Source organism: Bos taurus, chromosome 5, assembly GCF_002263795.3.
Source record: "Bos taurus isolate L1 Dominette 01449 registration number 42190680 breed Hereford chromosome 5, ARS-UCD2.0, whole genome shotgun sequence".
In the NCBI taxonomy this organism is placed as follows: domain Eukaryota; kingdom Metazoa; phylum Chordata; class Mammalia; order Artiodactyla; family Bovidae; genus Bos; species Bos taurus.
The window spans coordinates 10,097,768-10,118,446 of NC_037332.1; the positions used below are offsets into that span (position 1 = coordinate 10,097,768).

General features: G+C 37.7%; 1 protein-coding gene across 3 annotated transcripts in view; it reads left to right on the forward strand.

The window, feature by feature from the left end:
• Positions 1–20,679, forward strand: part of PTPRQ (protein tyrosine phosphatase receptor type Q) — a 231,550-nt gene that overhangs the window by 78,317 nt on the left and 132,554 nt on the right. For all 3 annotated transcript variants that reach the window (XM_059886458.1, XM_059886459.1, NM_001192555.2), the window contains exons 20-25: positions 417–582; positions 2,070–2,360; positions 2,630–2,905; positions 3,268–3,419; positions 7,564–7,705; positions 10,939–11,208. In XM_059886458.1, coding sequence (XP_059742441.1) covers positions 417–582; positions 2,070–2,360; positions 2,630–2,905; positions 3,268–3,419; positions 7,564–7,705; positions 10,939–11,208 — 1,297 coding nt within the window. The remainder of the gene's footprint in view (positions 1–416; positions 583–2,069; positions 2,361–2,629; positions 2,906–3,267; positions 3,420–7,563; positions 7,706–10,938; positions 11,209–20,679) is intronic.

Genomic DNA, 20,679 nt, shown 5'->3' on the forward strand with positions numbered 1-20,679 from the left:
TAATTCCTACATTGTTGATAGGAAGGAAAAAAAGAAAATTTTTATAGTATCCCCAAACTTGCATAAAAATATGTAGCCAAATTTTGAAAAATACTTGACTGTTTTGTAACCGACTATACTGATCAGCACACTGTAGCATTTTCGGTTCACTACTGGACCTTCCCCACTGCCAGCTAAGCTTGGAGTTTTAACTCTTTGCTAATCTGTGTATCATTTTAATAAAACTGCTACCACTGATTCCTCTTTTAGTACAAATATATTTCCAGTTTAATTATTGCAATAAAAAATTCTATGTTGATTTTCCTCAAAAATTAACATATTAAAATAATGAAGCAACCGATCTATGATACTTTGAAATGCTTATGTATACTAAAAATATATTCTGAACAATTAAAAACAATATGTTTATTTTTCAGAATTTTACACTCCATGAAGTAAATGACTTTGACAATATGACCGTATCTGCAATAATAGATAAACTGGCAATATTCAGCTACTATACATTTTGGGTAACAGCAAGTACTTCAGTTGGAAATGGGAATAAAAGCAGTGGCATAGTTCACGTATATACAGATCAAGACAGTATGTAAATGAAAAGCATTTCTTAATCTTTAATAGGATTAATTTAAAACTTTATAATTTTTCAGAATCTTTTTCTATTTGTATGTATTGGTGATAAAATCTATATTTTATTTAGGCACATTTAACTAGTCAGAGAAATTTGAAAATGCATTAATATAGCTGTAAACCTATTACAACAGTAACAACCTTTTCTATTCAAGGAAACTGCTACCATCCATTTATAAAAATTCTGTCACCTTTATTCAAAAGATATCACAGCCATAGGTTAATGAAATATACGGTTAATGAAAAATACTGACGTGAAAAATACTGTTGCATGTGTAGACAGATTTTCCAATACTTCATTTGCTCTAGAAATGACATTGTTCCTCTCTCTAGCAACTTGTTTCCTTTTCAGTCTTTGAACTCACGAAGGACTTTATGCAGCATTTTGTTCCTATTGTGTTTATGACTAAATGACCCAAATACCTTTTTTTTTTTTTTTTAACTCTGGCAGTTTCCTCTTATGTGGATGCTGCATCATCCTGTTTGTGCGGAGTATTCAGAAAACTATAATGACTGAAGCTCTTGTGTTTTAGGTTTCCGTTTCGAGAATACAGTGATGCGTGGGTCACTGCCTACTTCTTCTTGTGGTTGCTTCTATGGTCCATTTATTTTTAAAAGGCTCATCTCTTATTGAGAAACAATATTGACCTAAATTGCTGCTGAGAGTAAAATTGCATGTTTAGTATTTGAAGATTATAAATCGACAGACACTTCAAGTATGAAGAGTGAATGCTTTCCCCATTGTTGGGATAATCTTTCAAATTGTTTACTCACTGACGAGCAGTGTAGCTAGGATAGAATATGCAGAATTTATAAGTTTGGGGGAGTTTTAGCTAAAAAGTTTAGAGCAGTATGTGGTCAACATCATTTCAGGCATTCTTTAAATGGAGATCTCTCCCAAGATTTTCACCAACCTATAATGTTTTATCAGTCAATATTACAGCACCATAAATAATAAACCCTGTGCACTATTCCTGGTGAGAGGTCCTAGGTGACTTCATATGTACAATAAGGATAATCTCCAGAAGAAAGAAATTAAAAATCTGAGTATACATGTATATATCCATACTTGCACACTCATAGTCTCATATACATAATTTCCATCACATACTCAAAATCTACACAGACTCATAATACCCATTTTGTAGGAAAGAAAAGCCAAGAGGGTATTGTATAAAACAATTCACACATATTAGAGATGAAAAGGTTTACCTTGAATGATTTGAATATAATTTTAATGTAATTTTTTAGATTTTAATTTTAATGTAATTATTTAGAAGGTATTTTGTAGTAGATGATGTTACCACGTGTGGATCTAAACACCGTAGAAGCTGGTGAGGTAGTAGGTGCCCTTTCAACAATGAGCCTCTGGTTTGTGAATTTACTTCAAGTTTACCTAGGGTGACTGATGATTTTTATATTTTGCACGTTACCTATCATAGTACCTGAAGGAGTTGTGGGAAACCTGACTTACGAGTCCATTTCGTCAACTGCAGTAAATGTCAGCTGGGGCCCTCCGTCTCAACCCAATGGTCTAGTCTTCTACTATGTTTCTCTGAGCTCACAGCAGACTCCGCGCCACGTGAGACCACCTCTAGTTACGTATGAGAGAAGCATGTATTTTGATAATCTGGACAAATATACTGACTATATCTTAAAAGTCACTCCATCAACAGAAAAGGGATTCTCTGACGCATATACGGCCCAACTACACATCAGAACTGAAGAAGATGGTAGGCTGGACCCTTGTATTGCCTATTACGCAGATAGTTGGTGTTCTCTTATTTAGATTGCTTTCTGCTAGAAAACGTTATTCTTATCACTACATAGATTCTGTTTGTTCTTAAGTAATTAGCCTTTCAATAAACACAATAAGGTTTACAGTTTCTTAAAATTAAAATAATTACCTGTTGATAAAATTAAGTCCCATTATTAATGAAGCCTCTTCTTTTTGATACTAATTCACTTTTGTTTCATTTAATATTCTTTTTTTCTTTTATAGTCCCAGAAACTTCACCAATAATCAACACTTTTAAAAACCTTTCCTCTACCTCAGTTCTTTTATCATGGGATCCCCCAGTAAAACCAAATGGTGCAATAATAAGTTATGATTTAACTTTACAAGGACCAAGTGAGAATTATTCTTTCGTTACTTCTGATAACTATGTAATACTGGAAGAGCTTTCACCATTTACATTATATAGTTTTTTTGCTGCAGCAAGAACTATAAAAGGACTCGGTCCTTCCAGTGTTCTTTTCTTTTACACAGATGAGTCAGGTAAGCCAGAATCCATGTTTCTTCCAATGATTTTACTGTTGCAGCACTTGCTCTTTTTAAGGAAAAGCATGGAAAATGAAAGGATATTTGATTGTCTATTTGTAACAGGCTGACAACTATTGATTTGCTTTGCTGAACATTTTAACATTGAGTTTCAGAACAAATTGTTCTGTTTAAAGCTACTTTGGAACTTCTGAGTTCCAAGTACAAAGCCTCACGACTTATGCTCTTTATTTCTGCAATTAAAATATGACCCGTTTATAAATCTTTCTTAACTAGTGTCTTCCAGAAGCTAGAGTCACGATGATGTTTTTCTGCTAAAAATGTTATGAATGTAAGTTTTGTAATGTGTTTTCCTGCAGTGCCTTTAGCACCTCCTCAAAATTTGACTTTAGTCAACTACACTTCAGACCTTGTATGGCTGAAATGGAGCCCAAGTCCTGTTCCAGGCGGTATTGTTAAAATATATAGTTTAAAAATTCATGAACATGAAACTGATACTATATTTTATAAGGTAGGTCGATTATAACACCGTATGTTTATTTCAAAAACTTAGACATTCTTGTAAAATATTTTGACATGCGGGGGGAAATGGACTGTTTTAAATAACACAAAACCCATCTTTAAAAAAAAAAAATCTCTTTGGTTTCCCACAATTTAAGGATGCTTGAGGAAAACACAGCAAACATTTGTCAGGTGTGGAAGTAAAGTGCTTTGTAGAGCATTTTAATAGAATTTAAAGTTTTTAGATATCTGTAAGTTAAGAAATCATTACACCATTTTGTTAATGCTGCAAAAGTATACAGTAAATTTTTTCAGACTGTTTATAACCTGTTATTGTCTTAAGTGTAATATATTTCTGCAGTCATCCCCCTAAGCTGCAAGGGTTACATTCCAGGACCGCCAGTGCATGTCTGAGACCAAGGATAGTACTAAACCTATGTTCTGTTTTTTCTTATACATCCATAGCTGTGATAAAGTTTACTTTATACGTTAGGCACAGTAAGAGATTAACAACCATAACAACAAAATTTAAAAAATTAAAATAAACTGTAAAGAGTTAGATGAATGCTGTCTCTCTCTCTCAAAACATCTTCTTTTACAAATTTAACACCTTTCCCATCTTAAGGGAGCATTTATCACACACTATCGCCATAACTTTTGCAGTTTGAGATACAACAGCAAAACTTGTACAGTTTTTTCCCTTCTTCCCCAATTCACAGCATTTCACAGAAGCTTCGTTTTTACCCCAGATCTTGGCAGCCTCAGCATACGATTTTTTTTTCTCTCCTTATTAAGTTGAGAACTTTCATCTTTTCACTTAAAGGAAGCACTGATGGCTTCTCTTTGGCATCTCTGAATTGCCAGCATCACTACGCTTGTACTTTGGGATCATTATTAAGTAAAATAAGGGTGTCCTGAATACAAGACTGTGCTACCCCACAGTTGATCGGATAACCAAAAAGCCCGTGGACTAGCAGGCAGGCAATGCTGGACGCAGGGATAATTCACACCCAGGGCAAGATGAAGCAGGACGCCTGGAGACTGCATCACGCAACTTAGACCAGCTCACAGTGTACAAGTTATGAATTGTCTGTCTCTCGAATTTTCCATTTAGTATCTTGAATTGAGCTTGACTGCAGGTAACTGAAACTGTGGAAAATGAAACCATAACTAAGGGAAAACCACCAAGTGTTCAAAGAAGTAACAAGTGAATATTTTTAACCTTTTCAGAGATGTGTTTATCCTGGACTTCTAGTAACCTTCCCAGATATAGTATAATTTCACACTAATTGGTCTTTTAAGATACATCATTATTCTTTTTCATTCAATGCTAATAGTTTCCATTCTAAACACCCTTTTACTCCTCCATTTTTAGGTTTCAGAATCAATGAAACATACCCAAAGAACTAATGTAACAAAGGATCTCAAATATACCTGTATGATTTATAGCACTTAATTGCCAAAATATACTGTAATAGACTAGCATTTATTTGAGAAAGTGTTCTTATTTTTTTCCCCAAAGGCAAATGAAGTACTGGAATGCTTTTCAGTTACAGCATGGAGGATGCAAAAATTCTGCATAAACATTGTCCCCAGTATTATATGCATTATAATTTATTGTTGATGGTAAATTATTTTTATAGCATGTGTAGCTTACAAAGTGAGTAATGCTATGGCATAAGTAATAATGATTTTTATTATCTTTCAATAATATGGAATGTGGCCATTCCTAGGATAAACACGTATGAATATTGAAGCATGGATGTATTTGTGTGATCTTTCCCTCAGAGCAGAGATGTCTACCATCAACAGCATTAGCATAGTCATGAACTAAGGACTCTGGCATCAAATTATTGGTTGGAATAATTTGCAATAATTTCCAAATGGTTGTAACCCTGCCTTCAAGACTTACTATGCTCCCTTAGGGCAGTTCCTTAACTTCTTATGACTCAAGTTTCCTCAAGTGCAAAATGGGATTTGTAAATATTCAGCCATTAAAAAGTGAAGCTTGTAAGAGGAAAATCTATATCAAACATTTTGTTTTCAAGAAAAACATTGATTACTCTTATTTTTTGACTGTTTTATAGATTCTTTTGGATTTTCCCTTTTTTCCCCACTCGGTTGTCTTTCTCCATTTTATAGGACTATAAAATCCAATTAAGCCTTTGAGTTTTGTTTTTTTTTTCACAGTCACATTTTTTATTATTGTTATAAACCTCTGCCCCTGTGCTGGGCATTGGCAGTTCTGTGGAGTTTTCCTTTTTCTTTTCTTTTCTCTTTTAATTTTTAAATTTTTAATCTATTATTATTTTATCTACATGTATTTCTTTGTTTAGTTTTCCTACTGTTCTTATCCCCTTGCAATTAATCTTTAACATATATCTTCATTATCTACCTAATGCTACCATTGAAATTTCACTATAAGTATTTTTATATTATTAACATAATATGCATACCATAAAGTATTAAATATATCCTTTTTGAGGTGGAAAGAGTAGTTTTCCTTTAAAATCTGCTACTGCTTTTAGTTACTCCTTTCTACGTCTACTTTGTCTTCTACGAACGCTCATCGCCCTACTATCTTTCCGATTCCGTTGTGTGTGCCCGATGCCATCCTCTTTCCTCTCTCAGTGTCTGGTGCGTCTGCTTTCCTCTCACTGTGTGGCTTTCTTTCTGAGTGTGGTGTCCTGTTTTCCCTTCTGTTTTTAGCTCCCTCTGTGTCCCACACAGCACTTTCTTCTCTCTCTTACCTTCCCAGCGATATGTGCGTCTGTGGAGGCATAGTAACTCTTGGGCCGCTCCAAATGTTCCTGCCGTCCCAGTCAGGTCACTCACACGTACTGAAAGAGAAAGTTCTGCTAAAAATATGTTTGAAAATATTCCTTACTCATGTCTCCCTTTTACAGTTTACTTTGTCAGTCTGTCTACTATCCAATAAGCTACTCACACTTTTTTTATTATAATATCTTGAGTTCAGTAATTTCTCTGTGTACTCACTCACCCCTCCTAACCCAAGTCAAAATTTATCTGCTTGTATTTAATTTTTTTCTCCGTATACAGTTATTGGTAGATTTTTCTAATGAATATAACAGTTGCTGGATGACAGGGACCAGGTCTTATATATCTTTATAATCTCCTGGTTATCTAACCATGTGCGTTGTGAATAGTAATTAAGAAAGAATGAAAGAAAATTGTATAACACAGTGAATTCATAAAGGATATCAATAGCTTGTAAGAGATTAATTTAAAATATGATTCTAACTATGAGTGCCCTGAGAGTTAGTATTCTTGCTAAATTTCTGCCACTGAAATGTTTAATTTATAAGTCAAACTGGTTTATATTTTGGATCAGATATAATACAGTATTCTTAAAATTATACCACATAAGAGGTTGTCTTTTTTTCCCCATAGGATAACTATTAATCTTAAGTGCTCTTTCTGTTAGGACAGTCCTCTTTGAATGAAGTCCTTGTATTTGATGGTAAAATTTTCTGTGAGACACCATATCCTTTTTGGTATATCTGTGATAACTGTTTTGTTTGTTTTTTCATTTTCCTAAGAGATTGAATAAAATTAGAAATTTAGGAATTGTGTGGGAAAATCTCATAATTTCTGAAGCTTAGCTTCATAGGAGCAGAGGTTGTTTCATGCACTGCTGTGTTCCCAGGTCCTCGCATATAACAGCTGATGAATAAATTAATTTACAAAGAGAATGTTACTGAGAACTAAAAAATGAATTTTGATGAATTCAAGAAAAATAAAGTACCACTGACTGCTCATAAGTTGGATTCCAATTGAGGACTTTAATTTTAGCAAATTTAAAGGAAGTAATCATATGTAATTCTAAGTAAAAATCAGAGAGACAAAATAAAAACAAAATACTTCAGCTTTAAAAACCAATGGCAATTATGATTTTCTTCAGTGTTGATGGGTGTCCAGTTCAACCTTGTGCCTGAGCATACCCTGGGGCACACACAAAAACTGTTTAATTTTTGAATTTTTAATTAAAAATACCCATGCTTATTAAATCATAGGTTAAACACAGAAGACATAATTTTTATGTATTAAAAATATTTCTTCCAATTATAAATAAGTTTTTTGATGATGCACTGTGACTAAGAGGTTTGGTTTGTTTTTTTTTTTCTGCTTTTCAGAATATTTCAGGTTTTCAAACTGAAGCCAAGCTTGTTGGACTGGAACCAGTCAGCACCTATTCCATCAGTATAACTGCCTTTACTAAAGTTGGAAATGGCAATCAATTTAGTAACGTAGTAAAATTCACAACCCAAGAATCAGGTTAGATGTGGTTTTTGGATCCTAAAATGTTTGATTTTGTATTTAACACTTTTCCCTTTGCTTTCTCAGTTTATGTGACTAAGTATCAATATTTAATTGTTCACTCAAAGAAGCTGAATTTTAGTGCTTTCAGGCTAGACTGGATCTTGTCGTCTGCAATCAAATAGATATATATTTATGCATGTTTTTTCATTTTGGACCAAGGAAGTTGAAATAAAAGACTAGTTTAGGAGCAAAGTACACTACTAGATATATATGAAAATTACCCAATTCCTAGTACTACCTGAGATTGCTGGGGGGGGGGGAAGAGAAAAGCCATTAATCACCTTTAACTGGTTGATTCATATTTTCATGAAAAAAATCTATGATTTTTTTTGTATATTGTACAAAATATTGTTACTATATATACAATAATGTATATTGTGACATTTGAAGAGTACTTTCGTGCATTGGAGAAGGAAATGGCAACCCACTCCAGTGTTCTTGCCTGGAGAATCCCAAGGATGGAGGAGCCTGGTGGGCTGCCGTCTATGGGGTCGCACAGAGTCGGACACGACTGAAGCGACTTAGCAGCAGCAGCAGCAGTCAGGATGTAAGCTTGTATTTCTCCCTAGTTCATCTGTGACATGTGGTGGGGACTGTGAAGACTATGAAATACCATTGGTCTAATTAAACAACTTACCTGTGTGTCGTGACATGCCATAGCTCAATTTTGTGTGTCAAATAGTTTTCATGTAGAACTGATTTAAAAATTTAATACTTTTCCTTCTCAACTGGAAGCACATGTTTTTTAAAGGCATCTCTTCCTCACTCTCTCTTTTTTTTCCTTAATTGATTAAGCACTTGATTCTGTGCTAGTCATTTCTTCCCTGTAGGTCTGGATGCATTTAGTGAATCCCTAAATTAAAATTGTAGACCACTGACTGATAATCATTTCACATTAATTTGTGAATACCTGATACTTTGTTTTCATGGCATGCCCCTAAGATATGCTTAGTAAATAGTATTTATAGTGGATACAAGTGCACCCTCTGAAATCAGTGTCTGGATTTGAATCCAAGCTCTGCGACTTACTAGTAAAACCTTGGCAAAGGCACATGACTCCTCTGAGCCTCTATATCTTTAACCAAAAAGAAACATATTTTATCAGTAGCCATCCATAGCTGTTATGAAAAAATATTTGAAGAGATCTATATAAAGCACTTTTAATTAGAGTATTGGACACACAAGTACTCAAAAAATATTACTGATGCCCTGTTCCCATAATTCAGATGAAGAAGCCGTGATTCAGGCAGTGAGATGAAAAGGGCTGAGAAAATTAGTGGAAAAACTGAACTGAAACCTCAGTCTCTGACCTCTAGTGACAAGTGGACATGACTGCAGGAAATGTGTATCATAAATTAGTGATACTATGGAAAAATGCTGAACCCATAAAGAAAAAAGAAACATTTAAACCATTTACACGCATATTACACTGATAAAGATTAAGGCTAATCTTGTAGACAGTGTTCTAAAAACCTATAAATATATTTTACCAGTGAAATAAAATAATTCCATAAAACCCTATGCCCTGATTAGTTAAATAAAATTTTTGACTTGAAGTGTTATAATATCTGCTGGTTAATTAATTGTTTTTAGGTTTATAGAGTCAGTAAAACGGATGTTCACAAAATCTAGGTTTATAATCTACACTTAAGCACATTATCAACTATCTCTTGTTCATTTATTTTTGAAAATAATGGTATATGTTTTTGAAAATAAGAAAGCAAATAATTAAACATATGTAACTGCCAGAACCTTGGATCAACAGAGGAATCATCTTTTCTTTAAATGCCACACACCCTCCCTAAGTTATTCTCCTTTAGTTCTGATGCCTTTGTGTTACAGAGGATGAAGGATTTGTAAAGATAGAAATTTAGGCCAGAGGAGAGAACTGTAGGCAAGTTAAATATGACTTGAATTGTTCTTTAAATAACTCTGCTTCCCCATAATGACAGGATTTTTCTTTTTACTGCTTGTTTATAATCCACAAACTGACAATATGCAAATTTTCTTTACAGCATCCTCTTTTTATTGTAACAAGATAAGCTATGCCAGCATGAGGGGACATTTAGATAATCAGATATTTCCCTAGAAGTACCTACTCTTAGGGTCACTTTGGTGGGCCTGGGGTAGTTCTCTTTAACTAGATCTGCCAAATATAGTGCCTACTTCCAAGTAAATTCAGGGAAGTTCTAGAAAAAACTGGGACTGAATTAAAAACTGGGGCTGGTTTCCATCTTCAGTCTTTTTTTTTTTTTGTAAGTACTGAGGGATCAGGTCTTCACGATTTTTACAAAAAAGTCATCTGAATATATAAGCAAAGTCCCACATTTAGTTACATGTTTCCTAGTGCTGTTAGGCCACATGGGTGAGGCGCCTGCATCTATATCTGTGTGTGCGTGCTTAGTCGTTCAGTCATGTCCGGCTCTTTGAGACCCTATGGACTATAGCCCACCAGGCCCCGCTGTCTGTGGGATTTTCCCATGGCAAGAATACTGGAGTGGGTTGCCATTTCTTTCTCTAGGGGATCTTCTTGACCCAAGGATGGAATTCACATCTCCTGCCTTGCAGGCAGATTCTTTACCCATTTAAGCCACCTCAGGTGTTTTGCATTAGAAAGTTCCATCATAAAGTATGGCTAAGACTGCTCCTTCCCATTAAAAGATGAATAGGGCAGGCTTCAACCACTGCCTGAACTTGAAGCTGGCTACCCAGTTGCTTCTGAGTATTTGAGGTTGTGTTGATGTTGCGCCTAGGAGAATATTCAGTGGTGGATTCAGTATTGTAAGGATTGACATGGTTACATAGAAAATGGCCCATTTGATTCAGTCCATGTTAAGAAATTTCTGAGCACATGTTGAAGGGCCCAGATGGTAAAGAATGTGCCTGCAAAGTGGGAGACCTGGGTCGATCCCTGGGTGGGGAAGATCCCCTGGAGAAAGGAATGGCTATCCACTCCAGTATTCTTGCCTGGAGAATTCCATGGACAGAGGAGCCTGGTGGGCCACAGTCCATAGGGTTGCAAAGAGTTGGACATGACTGAGTGGCTAACACACTTGAAAGGTTGATATGTTACATTTTTATTCTGTGTCTACTCCTAAACATGATTTTGTCTAGCAATCACATAATTAAATCACTTATCTGTTACATGTGTATAAATTTTAACTTTGGGCATTTGCTTATCTCTTAAGTTCCAGATGTTGTACAGAACATACAGTGTATGGCAACTAGCTGGCAGTCAGCTTCAGTGAAGTGGGATCCACCCAAAAAAGCAAACGGAATAATTACACATTATACGATAACGGTTGAAAGGAATGCTACAAACATCTCTCCCCAAGATCACATGTATACCTTCATGAAACTTCTTGCCAATACCTCTTATGTCTTTGAAATAAGAGCTTCAACCTCCGCTGGTGAAGGTAATGAAATGACCTGCAACGTCAGCACGCTACCTGAGACAGGTAACTAATGTGTAACAGGTAACTGACCTGAAGCCAGTGATTTACCTGCAAAAGGGAACTAGCCTGCAACACATAACTGTTCCTGGACTGTGTCTTACGTTTGTCAATAACATTTGTCATCTTTAGAGCATATTTGCCCAAAACTATATAAGAAATATTAAAAAATAGAACACATACTTTTTTTTTAATTTTATTTTTAAACTTTACAATATTGTATTGGTTTTGCCAAATATCAAAATGAATCCGCCACAGGTATACATGTGTTCCCCATCCTGAACCCTCATCCCTCCTCCCTCCCCATACCATCCCTCTGGGTCGTCCCAGTGCACCAGCCCCAAGCATCCAGTATCGTGCATCAAACCTGGACTGGCGACTCGTTTCATATATGATATTATACATATTTCAATGCCATTCTCCCAAATAATCCCACCTTCTCCCTCTCCCACAGAGTCCAAAAGACTGTTCTGTACATCAGTGTCTCTTTTGCTGTCTCGTACACGGGGTTATTGTTACCATCTTTATAAATTCCATATATATGCGTTAGTATACTGTATTGGTGTTTTTCTTTCTGGCTTACTTCACTCTGTATAATAGGCTCCAGTTTCATCCACCTCATTAGAACTGATTCAAATGTATTCTTTTTAATGGCTGAGTAATACTCCATTGTGTATATGTACCATAGCTTTCTTATCCATTCATCTGCTGATGGGCATCTAGGTTGCTTCCATGTCCTGGCTATTATAAACAGTGCTTTGATGAACATTTGGGTACATGTGTCTCTTTCCCTTCTGGTTTCCTCAGTGTGTATGCCCAGCAGTGGGATTGCTGGATCATAAGGCAGTTCTATCCCACATGTTACGTAAGGACCAGCTCGTGGTACATTGAACCACCTCCACAGCAATGGGAGACTGAAAGGAGGGAAAAAGAGAAAATCTTTTGTGTTTTACAAGTATGTATTTCTTATTATATAAACACCAAACACTGAATTATGTCTTATCATAATTTAAAATAGGGGATAAATATATAATATCTTTTTAAAGTTGATTTTTGTGGCATTGTTAATGCTTCCCTGAATTCCATAGTTGCAGTGTCAGCTCATTTTTTTCTATTTCCTTCTCTTTATAATGGTCTTCATCTTTATATTGTTGGGATAAGGATATCCAGGTCACTAAGCTCTAGTTTTCAAAGAAGAAAACTCTCACCCTCCCTAACAGTGATCCGTCCTACATCATAATCTCTTTCATCTTCTACCATCTCTAATGATTATACTTCTTCGTGTCAATGAAAACCTGATTCCTTCCTGGTAATACCACTTCCCTGGAGGTCCTCTCTAGTGGGGACTGTGGGGTTGACATAATTGTTTACCTCTGGCACCTCTAGATCCTTATCTTGGAAACGTCTTTTAGCCCTTTCCTCCTTTTGAAATCAGCATCACCCAGTTTTCTCGACTTTTCTGTCTTCGAGGCTGTACACCACAGAGCTTCAGGACACAGTGTGACTTCTCTCTGATTTCAGCATCCAAGTCAGCATCCTTTAAGGCAACATTTCTTGAGACTTCAGGGTTTTCCTGTTCATCTGGAATGGATGCATCTCAAAATATGTCATCGTGACTCATCTTCCAGGAGATTCCCTACTCTGAATGGACCTCACTGTTTGTTTTCACTAGATGCTGACTGATGAACAGTGCTAGAGAAAAATGTAAATGGTTCTACCTTGTTGAGCTATTTTCTAACTCTCCCAACTGCCCTACAATCTGCTATACAGTGTACATCCCTGGTTTACACTTCATCAATTTTCCACAGGAAAATTCTGCTCTTACTCAGAACATAATCTACCCCCAGTATCATCCATCTTTGATGTTCTTATCCATTTTACTAATAGCATCAAAGATATTGATTTGCTTTCCTTCAAAATTTACCCATATCTTTATTTATCTCTCAAAATATCCTCCCTTGGGGATGTCACCCACCGCCTTTCTGTTTGCAGGAATCTCACTGCTCATTTTTGTTTCAAACTCATGTCGCCTCTAAAACATAGCTCCATCAATTTGATCTACTTTCTCATACACTTTATTTTCTTTCTCACTCTTTTGTGTGCATACTCACACACAAACAATCCCACCAGCTGTTAGAAAATTTCAACTGAGGCCCTGGTTGGTATATCAGCCCTAACTATATTCAAAGTGGAATTCATGAAATGTGGATTCTCCTTTTCTTCCTCACTTTTCTGTACCTGTTCTTTATAATCAGTTGGGGACAAAGCCTTATATTTTTAATGTGATTCTTCCTCCCACCTCTCCTACATATAATCAGGGCTTATCAATTCAATCTCTGCCGTTTGCCACTTCTTCAACTTGACTGTCCCCATTTAATTTCAGACTTGCTGCTTCCTATAATAATACCCTAAAGTGGCCTTATCACCTATACTTATCCAGCCTGCCCATCAGTACCATCGTTCCACCCACTTACTTAGATTGAATTGGCTCTAATATTCAATCTAGAACCTTTATGTGTTGGCTGTTGAATTTTATTTCCTGAAGGATAAGAATTAAATGTACAGATTTTAAGTATCTGAAGCACAGAGGTGATAATGAAAGTTGATGTGTGTAAGAGAGGGCTCAGAATGCTCCAGAAGTTTTACTTACTCTTCTATACAAGTCTTTAATGATATGCTAAGTATTAAAACGCAGAGAAGGCAATGGCACCCCACTCCAGTACTCTTGCCTGGAAAATCCCATGGACGGAGGAGCCTGGTGGGCTGCAGTCCATGGGTTCGAGAAGAGTCGGACACGACTGAGCAACTTCACTTTCACTTTTCACTTTCATGCATTGGAGAAGGAAATGGCAACCCACTCCAGTGTTCTTGCCTGAAGAACCCCAGGGAGGGAAGAGCCTGGTGGGCTGCCGTCTATGGGGTTGCACAGACTCGGACACAACTGAAGCGATTCAGCAGCAGCAGCAGCAGCATTAAAACTACAGATTCCTGGACATCACCCTAGACTTGGCTGAATCTCCCAAGAGATGAAGCCTAACAATCTATACTCTGAAGCATCTCTCTGATGACTTTGTAAATTTGGGGAATGACTGGACTAGAAGACCTAGGGATTTTGATGGCAGGTGATATGTAGCAGAGAGGACAGGCAAACAGTGTCAGAGAGATCCAGAAAGGGGTGGCAGGTGTTTCCTCAGTGGGTGGGCAGCAGATCATCACCACGCAGAGTCTGAGAGAGGGATATATGTTCACATCCAGGCAGGTGGTCTCCACCAGGGTGGTCTAGTACCAGGTACAATGGTCCTGATCACTGGGCGGGAGCTGGGTCTGAGAAAAAGGGCAACAAAAGTCAGGACAGAAATTCTGAGACAAATGAGAGCTTTGAGACTCAGAAAACAAGACAGAGGACTCATTATTATTATTGATCCCAGTGGTACTCCAGGTGGCTGCGCAGGCACAGGAATGAAGCGGGAGTTCAATGAAAAGAGACACATAATCAAAGTATGCACACTTGAGGTAGAGCCACCTGAACTTAAGGATGGGTCTTTGTAAAAAAAGAAATCCTGTAATTAAAGACTTGAATTAGATTTTAACTCAGGATTAAAAGACCACAGGAATGGAGGTTGCCGGAATTCTAAACCAATGAATTAGGCAGGTATTAGACATATTGTTCTGAGTATTCTGTGCTCCCTTGTCAGTAAAGACAGTGTTTCTCAAAGTTTGGACTTCCAACTCCCTGCATCAGAACATACCTGTACATCCCTGAGGCCCCTACTCTAGACCTATGGGATCAGAGTTTAGAAAATAAAACTCACAAATCTTCATTTAAACAAGATAGGTGGGTGAGACAGTGCTGAAATTTGAGTACCATTCTATCCCACTGTTATGTATACTCTTTGCTGGTGGAGACTGTCTTACTTGTCTCTGTTTTTACCAACAGTTCATAGCAGAGAGACATGGGCATTCTAGGCACTCAGATTTTTGTAAAAGAAAGAAATGAATTGTGTTCTCATGGAATTCATGATTTTTTATAAGGGTTTTACTCCAGTCTGATACATTATGTCCACATTTCCATCAGGCAAAAGTATAGATATTTTCTCTACAGTAAATGTAAAAGTTTTTTTTTTTTTTTCAATTAAGGAGAGTCATTCATGTGAAATATGAGTATTGCTGCTTCAAAAATATTTAAATAATTTGTCTTTGAAATTAATTTCCAGATCTAATATGTAATTGTATTTATGATTACAGTTTTTAGGAGGTAAATAATTTGCTTTTATCTGGGTTCACATGAATTGTTTGTAGATGAGACGTTAGTAAGAACTAGAGATTCATTGTTCAGAATGGAAGCAGTTTTATAGCTGTTGCAAACTTCTAATTTATGGTGGTCTAAGATTAGTCACAGTGTAAAATCAGCTCTGAGTCACTGACTTTGTACTTATTTTTGACATGAAGTAAAGTCAAATTTGCCTCATGCCCTTGTTGCCTAGTGTTTGACCTTAACATTCCTTCCAGAGATCATTGGGTATTTTGCTCAGTGTAAACTTGGTGATATCTGGGCACAGTTAAACACGCTTCACGATGACTGTATTTATGAGGAGATTAGTGTTCAGTGTCTAAACTGGCTGCATTGTCACAGTCAAACATGTTGAAATAGGGCATATATAGACGAAGGCAGCCAAACCTGGTGATTTTAACAGTATTTTGTGTCCAAGTGTATTATATTTACCAATAAAAATATTATAGCAAGTTCATGTGGATACAAGACTTAACTTTTAAAATCTCAAATTGCTTCAAAATGCGTACTCTTCTCCATATTATTTTCAAATCTTAGTAAATATGGTTATTTACTATTGAGTTTGAAAAGTTCTTTTTGCTGGAAGTTAGTTTTTCAGTTTGGATTTATTCAAAGGTCTCCCAGGTTCAGTAATTTAGAATCCAAAGAGGAAAAGAAGTTATATTCCTTGGATGCCCAAAACTTAGGAGAAGGAAAGTGAAATATGCAGTTGTGGTTTTTAGGGTGTTCTTTTCAGCAGTGATTTATTTTTTTGTTTCCCCTTTAAAATTGTGTTTGTTTATTTTGGGCTGTGCTGTCCCTGGCTTTCTCTAGTGGCAGCGCGTGAGGACTTCTCTTGGGGAGACAGGCTCTAGGACGTGTCGGCTTCAGTATTTTCCATGCATGGGCTTAGTTGGCCCACAGCATGTGGGATCTTCCTGGACCAGGGATCAAACCCGTGTCCCCTCTGTGGCAGGTGGATTTTTTACCCCCGGGCCACCAACAAAGTCTTGGCAGTGATTTCTTTACTAGTTTTTAATAGTAGGTATTAGGTACCTAGAGGAAGTCCACTGAGCTTTCACATATATAAGTGGATCAGCATTGAATAGGAAAGTTTAATTTCCCTGTTTTCCCCCTTGTATTCTTCGTTCTTTCCAATGTCCCTGTACTGCTTAATAGCATACATGTGAACTGTCCGTCCCCTTACGCAATGCCATGACCACCATTCCCCAAGATCTCTTTAAGAAATGTGTTTTTATGTACTTTCTTTGGTAGCTTATTTTGTGGATTTCTCTGAGCAGTGTCAAGATGACTGGGAAAAGTGTGATTATGACTAAATCTGACTTCCATTTACCAGCTTTTTTAAAAAGTGAAATATTTATACAATATAGAAGAAATCAGACCATGCTTAAGTACCAGTTAATAGAGTGAATGTGGGTGGTGAAAGTGTTGCAAATTAATGTACGAATTCAAAAGTTTACTTTTTCCATTGTCTGCATCCCACTGACATCACTCTCCTCAGTTGAGGTGAGAAGTCAAACATGCAGGCAAGTTGTGTAATCCTGTTTGTTCTTAAGCAAGTGAATTGCCACATTCTAGTTACCAGTCAGTAATTGCAGAAAGCACAAAAGCCATTATAATTGCTTGTCACAGATCAAAGAGAAATAGCTACTAGTATTGGTACTTTAATTGAAGTTCAAATGCTTTACAATGTATTTCATACAGACTTAAATGGGATTCAGTTCAGTTCAGTCGCTCAGTCGTGTCCGACTCTTTGCAACCCCATGAACCGCAGCATGCCAGGCCTCCCTGTCCACCACCAACTCCCGGAGTCCGCCCAAACTCATGTCCATTGAGTCGGTGATGCCATCCAACCATCTCATCCTCTATCGTCCCCTTCTCCTCCTGCCCTCAGTCTTTCCCAGCATCAGGGTCTTTTCCAATGAGTCAGCTCTTCACATGAGGTGGCCAGAGTATCGGAGTTTCAGCTTCAGCATCAGTCCTTCCAATGAACACCCAGGACTGATCTTCTTTAGGATGGATTGGTTGGATCCCCTTACAGTCCTAGGGACTCTCAAGAGTCTTCTCCAACACCACAGTTCAAAAGCATCAATTCTTTGGTGCTCAGCTTTCTTTATGTTCCAACTCTTGTATCCATACATGACCACTGGAAAAACCATAGCCTTGACTAGATGGACCTTTGTTGGCAAAGTAATGTCTCTGCTTTTTAATATGCTGTCTAGGTTGGTCATAACTTTCCTTCCAAGGAGTAAGCGTCTTTTAATTTCATGGCTGCAGTCACCATACGCAGTGATTTTGGAGCCCAGAAAAATAAAGTCAGGCACTGTTTCTACTATTTCCTGATCTATTTGCCATGAAGTGATGGGATCTGATGCTGCCATGATCTTAGTTTTCTGAATGTTGAGCTTTAAGCCAACTTTTTCACTTTCCTCTTTCACTTTCATCAAGAGGCTCTTTAGTTCTTCTTCACTTTCTGCCTTAAGTGTGGTGTTATCTGCATATTTGAGGTTATTGATATTTATCCCGGCAATCTTGATTCCAGCTTGTGCTTCTTCCAGCCTAGCGTTTCTCATGATGTATTCTGCATATAAGTTAAATAAGCAGAGTGACAATATACAGCCTTGACATACTCCTTTTCCTATTTGGAACCAGAGTCGGACACAACTGATGTGACTTAGCAGCAGCAGCAGCAGAGTTATTTGGACCTGCAGATTTGAGATCACCAATTCCATTTGGGATTCAAACAGGTCTTGAACCCCAAACACAGAGCCTGGGCATGGTGGTGGTGGTTTAGTTGCTAAGTCATGTCTGACTCTTGCAACCCCATGGACTGTAGCCTGCCAGGCTCCTCTATCCATGGGATTCTCCAGGCAAGAAATCATGTCCAGTTCTAATTGTTGCTTCCTGACCTGCATACAGGTTTCTCGAGGCAGGTCAGGTGGTCTGGTATGCCCATCTCTTTCAGAATTGTCCACAGTTCATTGTGATTCACACAGTCAAAGGCTTTGGCATAGTCAGTAAAGCAGAAATGGAATTTTTTCTGGAACTCTCTTGCTTTATCCATGATCCAGCAGATGTTGGCAATTTGATCTCTGGTTCCTCTGCCTTTTCTAAATAGGATACTTTCCTTAAAAGTGAGCATGAGATGAAAAGTATCCTTTATACTTGTGGTGTGTTGGATATTTGACCAATATATTACTGATTTAATGCTTGCTATGCCCAGGCTTCCCTCATAGCTCAGTCGATAAAGAATCTGAAGCAGTGCAGGAGACCCCGGTTTGATTTCTGGGTTAGGAAGATCCCCTGGAGAAGGAAATGACAACCCACTCCATATTCTTACCTGGAGAATCCCATGGATAGAGGAGCCTGGCAGGCTACAGTCCATGGGGTTGCAAGAGTCAGACATGACTTAGCAACTAAACCACCACCACCATGCCCAGGCTCTGTGTTTGGGGTTCAAGACCTGTTTGAATCCCAAATGGAATTGGTTATCTCAAATCTGTAGGTCCAAATAACTCTGCTGCTGCTGCTGCTGCTAAGTCATATCAGTCATGTCCAACTCTGTGTGACCCCATAGATGGCAGCCCACCAGACTACCCCGTCCCTGGGATTCTCCAGGCAAGAACACTGGAGTGGGTTGCCATTTCCTTCTCCAGTGCAGGAAAGTGAAAAGTGAAAGTGAAGTTGCTCAGTTGTGTCTGACTCTTCATGACCCCATGGACTGCAGCCTACCAGGCTCCTCCGTCCATAGCAGTTTCCAGGCAAGAGTACTGGAGTGGGTCACCAATGCCTTCTCCACCAAATAACTCTACCATATTGTAAAAACACATTTAGTAAATATAAAGCAATTAAACACAAACCTTCAATTGTATGGATTGAATTGTGTGGACTGAAGAATCAAATAGGAATTCAGGAGAAATACATTTTATTGAGGGTTGTAATGAAAAAGTGGAACAGCAATTGGATATTACTCATTGGTAGCTTCAAAACTGCTTTATAGGAGAAGTTTAGATGCTATAACCTAGTTAGAAGCTGATGATATGTTTTTGAATTTTAGAATTTCATAATCAGGTACTAATCTAATGTTTACTTAGGTTGCCTGATATAGATCAATAAACTAGCTAACTTTTCTAAATATTCTTTATTGTTGCTCCTCAATATGCTTGAGAAAATGTCAGTTGTACATATCAAAAAAACATTCTTCTTTTTATTTCAGCAGTCTTAGATGGTGGAGTTTGGGAAGATCTGAAGTAGAATAAAGGGTTGTAATACAAGGGATCAGGCTGAGATGGAAGCCTATATAGACAGTGTTGTATTGAAGAGGATAAGAAGCAAGATAGAATAACTCAAGTGGACCTTACTCTGCTTTGTAATCGTACCAGAAGTTTGAATTCAATATTGTGGAAAAATGGGAACTTAACTAAATTTAGAGTAGGAAGCAACATACATTGACTCTGAAAACAATGATGCTTTTTTGGCCATTTTCCTAAACACTGCAGTAATCTCTTTAGATGGAGAAAGATTTGTTCATTACAAATAACTTACTGAATCTCAAAAATCATGAAGAATAACATTCACAGTCATTTTAATGGCCCATAAGGTCCTTTTACAACCCAGTATTCTCTTCCTTTTGAACTGTGGTGTTGGAGAAGACTCTTGAGAGTCCCTTGGACTGCAAGGAGTTCCAACCAGTCCATGCTAAAGGAGATCAGTCCTTGGGTGTTCACTGGAAGGACTGATGATGAAGCTGAAACTCCAATACTTTGGCCACCTCATGTGAAGAGTTGACCCATTGGAAAAGGCCCTGATACTGGGAGGGATTGGGGGCAAGAGGAAAAGGGGAGGACAGAAGGTGAGATGTTTGGATGGCATCACCGACTCGATGGACATGAGTTTGGGTAAACTCCGGGAGTTGGTGATGGACAGGGAGGCCTGGTGTGCTGCCATTCATGGGGTTGCAGAGTCGGACACGACTGAGTAACTGAACTGAACGGATTCTCTTCCTAAGTAATGTATGTGTCTCCCCCTTCATCTTTTGAAAGTGAAAGTGAAAGTCACTCAGTCATGTCCAACTCTTTGCGACCCCATGGACTATATAGTCCATGGAATTCTCCAGGCCAGAATACTGGAGTGGGTAGCCTTTCCCTTCTTCAGAGGATCTTCCCAACCCAAGGATCGAACCTAGG